Genomic DNA, 7,025 nt, shown 5'->3' with positions numbered 1-7,025 from the left:
ATATTCTATCTAATTTTATAAATCCCGAAGGGCTTTTTTGCTTTTTTGTAATATATTCTCTTACAATGAAATAATTTTTTGTTAAAAAATTCATTAAAAAAAAAGAAAATAATAATGTTAAAAATAGAATAAAGACTTAATTTGGTCTATGTCTATTTTTATGAAGGATAAAGTGATTTTTATTTAACTTTTTATTTTGGGATAATATGACCCGTTCGTTAAAAATTTTGTTAAATAGTAGCGGTAATTATTTGTATGGGGTTTTATTTGTATTTTGTGAGAATTTTAAATTCCCACAAAATTCTATTCAATGATATGACTAGCTATGACTACCATTACCATCGTCTTTTTCATTCTCATCATTATCATTTTTACATCTATTATTTCTATTTTGTAACCATACTGCAATTATCTTTTTTTACGACATCATTTTTGTCAATGGTCTTTCTCCATCTAACCTGATGAATAAATTTTTCAAAAACAACTTTATTAATAGTTTGTGGGAGTTTAAAACCCCACAAATTACAAATAAAACTCCATAAAACTAATTTTTGTTATTATTAAACAAGTAAATACCCTATCCGGTCTTTGACTTTTTTTTCGTGAGATATAATGTACCTTAATCATTCTTAAACCTCAATCAGGCCCCATCTATTAAGAAAAATGAACAGATTGACCCCTGCTACTAGATGACAAAAAATTGCTGTTGATGTATCAGGTAACAATGTCACGTGTCACCCCCAAATAATTGCAGGGACTAAAAACTCCCTCCCTATCCCTTTTTCTTCTTGTTCAGTTCACTAGTAAGCAGTAGAGAACAAAGAGAAAAACGATAAAGTGCCTCAAAATCTCCACCAACTTCTCCCTTGACGGCGTCGACACCTCCTCCATCCTCTTCGAAGCCACCTCTATCGTCGCCAATCTCATCGAAAAACTCAAAGTTATTAGCTTCTTCATTTACGATTTCTAGATTTATTTTTTGCTACTAATCAAATGAAAGTTTAAATTTTTATGTGTGTGACGTGATATATTATATAGATGGTTCAATTTGACCCGCTTGAAATTTTTATCGATTATTAGGTACTATAAATTTATCTTTTTTGGTGATGGTGGTAGAAGATTTTGGATGGTGGATTCTTGAGGTGAATGGAGAATGAGGTTTAGTGGTTGTGAAATGGGTGATAGTAGAATTTGTCATTGTTGAAGAAATGAAAGTTCAGTGGTATCCACCATTGATGAAGAAATGGAAGCTCAGTGGTGTTTTTGTGAAAGAAATTGGAAATAAGTGAGTGAAGGAAAGAAGACTTTGAAGGAAAAAAATAAAGAGGTGCATTTATTCACAGAGAAACAAAGGCACAAAGGTTGGAATTTGAAAAAAAATGAGGAGGAGGAGAAAGAGGAGGAGAAGGAAGAAGAAGGAGGGACATGTAGAAGATTTTTAGTCCCTGCAACTATTTGGGAATAACACATGGCACTGTTATCTGACACGTCAGCGGCAACATTTTATCATCCGGTAGTAGGGTCGATCTGTCCATTTTTTTTAATGAATGAGATTTGGTTGAGGTTTAAGAATGATTAAAGTACGCTATGTCTCACGGAGAAAAGATCAAGAGCTAAATAGAATATTTATCCTTATTAAACAGATTTTTTAATAGAGAGATCGTATTGTCTCAAAATAAAAAAGTTGAAGATCGGAGTGTATCTTTTTTATTTTTTTATATAGAAATTGTTTTATCTTTTGTAAAAATAGACAAGAATTGAATTATATATTTATTCTTAAAGTCTTAAATATATAAAATTTAAAAAAAGTTAGGTATTTTTGTTGGCTAATTTTTTTAGAAATAAAAAAAAAAACAAATTTTTTAATAGAGAGATCGTTTTGTCTCAAAAAAAAAAAGTTGAAGATCGGAGTGTATCTTTTTTATTTTTTTATATAGAAATTGTTTTATCTTTTGTAAAAATAGACAAGAATTGAATTATATATTTATTCTTAAAGTCTTAAATATATAAAATTAAAAAAAAGTTAGGTATTTTTGTTGGCTAATTTTTTTAGAAATAAAAAAAATGATGTATAATTAAGTATCATGATTAATTGGTATGTTTTTTTTATATGAATTTAAAATTTTTTATTTTATTTTAAATAACAAATCGGACCTTTAAATTTAAAAAATTGGAGGGTCAGATTTACATAGTACACAAATCAAAGGATTCGATTTGTGGTGAAATTTTTTTTTTTGTTTTCAAACAAATCAGAGGACATGTTTACAATTTTTTCAAAATATATAGAACCAATTCTAAATCAGTCAAGAATGAAACAACTTAATTAATTATAAATATAGTAATTAGTTTTATTTATTTATGATTTAAAATATTGATTATTAAATATTTTACCAAATTTAAATTAGGAGGAGATACATTCAGTATCATTGCAACGTGAATCACGAAAACTGATTCAATTAGTTTCGGTCTCTTCACCTTCTTTCCCTTTCCAAATACCTAAAACATGATAAATCAGAAAACAGATTCAGAACCATCCAATTTACAAAGAAAAAAACATCCTAATGACCAATATAAACACCATCCACGTAGAGATTTTAGATTCATCCAAAAACATTTGGCTGATTTTTGGCTGGAACCATATGGTTCCTAACATTATTGAAATCTCAATAATAAAAATAAAAAGCGATTTTTGTTTTGTAATACAAAGTTGGGGTACATTGCAATTTTATAAAAAGTTTACGTTATAGAACAATTTTGACAAATTTGAAGGAGTGTAAGAGCAATTTTTCAGTTTGAGATCGTTTTATATCCTTTCCTAACTCAATTCTGGGTTTTCAGATTAACACTAGAGTACAGAGCCTTCATCCTTCAAATTCTTAGCATTTAGCAACCTCAACAATTTCTACTTTCTTTTATTTTTTTCGTTATTATTTACTAATAAAAAAAAAAAACAAAAAAACAAAAAATCCTCACTCTTTCAAACACACTCTTCACCTTCTTTCATTCTCCGGCAATGGCGGTTTCTTCTTCTTCTTCTTGTTCTTCACTTTCAATACTCTCACCTCTCATTCTAAACACCAAAACAAATCTTGGTTCATCATCATCAAATTCTTCTCCTTTTCCTCATCTCTTCACTTTCTCTTCTTCTCGCACCAATATTCGACCCCTCTCTCTCATAGTCTCATCTTACACTAGTATGTTCATCTTTTCCTAATTACAAATAATTTTTTTTTTATATATATTTGGTTTAATGTTCCTTAAATTAATGGAATCGTGTGTGTGTTTGCAGAATCGAAAAATGGATTGGCCAGTAAAGATAAAAAAATCTTACTTGAGAAGTATGGTTACGATGTTGATGCTGATGACTACTTTTCTCAACCGTCTTCCAAGGTTCCAATGCTTATAATTCTGTGTCAATTTCACAACAAAGCTTTCTGAATTTTCTGTATTGTGTGAAAATTACTGCATATTATTCATTTATAGTTCATTTTGGTTTTGTTATAATTAATGCCACTGTTTAGTCAAAGAGGAGAAAGGAGCAACCTAAGATGAAGAGAGGGAAGCAAGTGAAAGAAGATTCAGCAGAGGAAGCTAAGCCTCCAAGGACTACACATAAGTTGCTTCAGGTAACTCTTAATTTTAGCCTCGCTTCTTTCAAGTGCAAAGTGCAAATTGATAATCATTCATAGTGATTTAGAATTCTATGACGGAATTTTACACTAGAAATCTTACTTCGGAAAGTTGTTTTAAGGTAAAATTCTCAGGAATGTAAAAGTATTTTACTAGCAAGGCACCTCCTAAGGGAGTTCACTGCTGAATTGTAAGTTCATATAGATGCTGCAAGGTTGCTTTTGCTTTTTAAGTAAGCAACTAAACTAAGGGGGTTCTCTTTGGTTCCATTGTTAATATATAGGTACTTGTAATTTAGTACTAGGAATGGAAAAAGAATTTAGATGGGAAACCTTTACTCCCTTGATAGCACTTCTGTTGGGTTGGTCAGATTTCTGGTGATAGAACTTGGATGCTGGTGGTACAATAGGGACTTCGAAAATTAGGGTACTAATAATTTTCAATAAGGGTACCAGTACCCTTGAAGTTTGTAAGGGTACTGCAGAAGCTCCCTTAGGTTGTTTGTGGCTCGGGGTTTTGGAGGAAATGCGAAAAGAAAAGGCTTGCCTGTTAAATTTTCAATTTTTACTCTATGAAGTGCGGACCATTCCTTCATCTCCAAAATCCCAACTTGCAAACAACCACCCAAAGGAATAGTAAGTAAAGTGTACCCTGCACTTTTGAGGAGCTTATTCCATTGTATTCTGCAGTCTTTGCATTCCCAACATCATTTAGGATGGTTGCTTCTTATGTATATGATGAAGCATTACCTATAAGATTAAAGATGATAGATATATTTGAGGTTTTATCATTAGTACATTCTAACACTTTTCTTCTTTATGAGCTCATAATTATTTTTCCTAACTATTAATCATTTTTTATTTTCGAAGGTTAAGAGGAATTGACACATTGTAGTTCCAAACTTAAAACCTAGGATCTATGGGTTTTTTCCTCCTTTAGTGATTAACTCATTCTAAAATCTACAGTAGAAATATTTTTCCACTCATTAGAAGATGAAAGTGATGATGCCTATGGAGCTAAATCTAATGATGATTTCATCAATACACTCTTTAACTGTATTCTATTTCTCTTATGAATATAGGTTTGCCTTAAACTTCTTAATTTTCAAGGTTGCCACATCTATTTATTTTGAGATAATCTTTGAAGCTTGTTGTCAACTTATCTTTACTAATTGAAAATTTTAATCTTTGATTTATATGGCAAGATAGGTTCTTGGAGGGACGGCTCGAAGAACGAAGCTGCTCTCACCAAAGGGCATGGATGTGCGCCCCATGATGGAAGTGGTAAAAGGTGCAGCATTTGATATATTACAGGTACTAGTTTGCGTATTGGAAGTTGATATGCAGTATATATTCCTTATAATTTGATAGTGCAAATTCCATGTTTACACTGATAATTCTGTTTTTTTCCATAATAACAATAAAATGAAATTTTTTTTTATAATTTTGTTTAATAATTCAAAGGCGGCTGGTGGCTGTCCTGCATCATTGAGACCAGGGCGCTGGTTAGACTTGTATAGTGGTACAGGTTCTGTTGGAATTGAAGCTCTCAGCCGAGGATGTTCCGAGGTACTTATGTTTTTTACGAGCATTTCACTATGTATTGTTAATTCTACAAAAACTTTTAAGTGTAATCTCTTGAAAGATTTCATCAAGGTCATGGTGATGGAAAGGAGTTTTAAGAATTTGATTGCTAATTTCTGCCTACGTTTGTATTTGTGTTTTGCTTGAAGTCTATTGTTTCGATGATACAAACTGAATTTCAGGTGCATTTTGTGGAAATGGATCCATGGGTTGTATCGGATGTTTTGCGTCTAAATTTAGAGGCGACTGGATTCCTTGATGCCTCAATCATACATACTGTCCGTGTCGAAAAATTCTTTGAACGGGCAGATCAATTTGTAGGCATGTGCATCTTTTTCCTTTCAATTCTGTTTGATGCATAAATTATAAATCCTGCCAATTTAAACCATTCCCGCAGTTGTAAATTCAAAATTTATTGCATGCAGGAAACAGTGGCCCATTTGATTACATCAGTGTTACCCCTCCGTACACACAAGTTGACTATGGGGTGCTCATGAGGCAAATTTCAGAGTCATCCTTGGTTGGAGAAGACACTTTTATTGTATGTAGCAGTTTCTTGCTTTTCTTATTCTTGGTCCAAACAATCTTTCACTTGCTAAGTTTCTATTGAATTGCCATGTTATCTGATCCAGGTTGTTGAGTATCCTTTAAAAACCGACATGTTGGATTCATGCGGGTGCCTTGTAAAGGTAATTCAAGTAACCAATGGTACTTGTGTATGCATAACATGAAATGTTAGGGACTCTCCTTGTAGGCAATAAACCCTAATTAGGGCTTGTTTGGGTGAGCTTTTAAGAAAAGATCTTTTTTCGAATTATCTTTTTTTAAAAGATCTTATGAAAAAGTAAAAGTAATTTTATGTTTGGGTATCTCATGCAAAAAGATCTTTTTATCTATCAATTATGTTTGGATATAATAATATAAAAGTATTTTTTTGTTTATTTATTACATGAAAAACATCTTTTTTTAAGGAAAAAAGATCTTTTAAAAAAATATGTAAATTACAGCTTCTCAAAAAAGATGTTTTTCTGATTTTTCTAATACTTTTACTTTTACTATTCAAAATTTGCCAAACACACTAAAAAATAAAAAAAAGATCTTTTTTCATTGAAAAAAGATCTTTTTTTTATCAAAATAATGGCGCCCAAACATGTTACCGCCTCTTTTTGCTACATTCTTGGATCAATATATCTGAACAATCTATCCGTTGACTTATTGATCCAGATATAAATGTGACAATAACTGATAATAGAGAATGGAGAGGGTAATAAACATGTTACCATAGATATATGTCTGGAGCTGAAAAGTTTTATTACAAGTAGTAGAAACCAATAGCAGTTATAAAGAGAATCCCTTATATATTTTGGATTATACATTAGTTGCAAATATTAATGTTATGGCCATAGTTTGAGCTGTTAAGTGGTTGTCTGGAACTACAGATAACCGATAGGCGATTTGGCCGGACTCTCTTGGCGATTTACGGACCAACATGGGCTCAAAAGAAGAGGAGATGACTCCTTCAAATTATAGAATTGCAGTAGAATGTCTAATCCATCAATGTGGGATCAAAAGGATTTAGGTTTTGGTGCTGCTAATTCTCAAACAAACAACATAAAAGCTATACAAAATTTTAATCCATGGATGGATACTGCTTAAAAAAATTTTGTACCACTGAATAACAATATGTGAATTTATTTTTGAGATGAGTATATATAATATTGTAATCGTTCATCTCAAAAAACCAAGTTCACTTATAATTTGAGAATTAGAAGTAAGGATATAATATTTAAGAAATGGATATTATCACTGTCA

The 7,025-nt window shown here is 31.3% G+C and overlaps 1 protein-coding gene across 1 annotated transcript; it reads left to right on the top strand.

Annotated features, from left to right (window-relative positions):
• LOC107624189 (putative rRNA methyltransferase YlbH) lies at positions 2,771 to 7,025 on the top strand. The gene is made up of 9 exons (XM_016326669.2): positions 2,771 to 3,194; positions 3,290 to 3,390; positions 3,522 to 3,626; positions 4,839 to 4,943; positions 5,094 to 5,198; positions 5,396 to 5,534; positions 5,639 to 5,754; positions 5,846 to 5,902; positions 6,653 to 7,025. The coding sequence occupies exons 1-9, from the start codon at positions 3,014 to 3,016 to the stop codon at positions 6,725 to 6,727; spliced, it is 984 nt and encodes a 327-aa protein (XP_016182155.1). The 5' UTR covers positions 2,771 to 3,013; the 3' UTR covers positions 6,728 to 7,025.

This window comes from Arachis ipaensis, chromosome B10 (genome assembly GCF_000816755.2).
Source record: "Arachis ipaensis cultivar K30076 chromosome B10, Araip1.1, whole genome shotgun sequence".
Taxonomy (NCBI): domain Eukaryota; kingdom Viridiplantae; phylum Streptophyta; class Magnoliopsida; order Fabales; family Fabaceae; genus Arachis; species Arachis ipaensis.
This window is presented reverse-complemented; position numbering and strand designations above follow the sequence as displayed.

What these genes read in the sequence shown, in the direction of transcription:
- LOC107624189 (XM_016326669.2), top strand. Translation starts at nt 3,014, where the DNA reads ATGGCGGTTTCTTCTTCTTCTTCTTGTTCTTCACTTTCAATACTCTCA. An exon ending in CTACACATAAGTTGCTTCAG is followed by an intron (nt 3,627 to 4,838) that starts GTAACTCTTAAT and finishes ATGGCAAGATAG; the next exon opens with GTTCTTGGAGGGACGGCTCG. An exon ending in CAGCATTTGATATATTACAG is followed by an intron (nt 4,944 to 5,093) that starts GTACTAGTTTGC and finishes AATAATTCAAAG; the next exon opens with GCGGCTGGTGGCTGTCCTGC.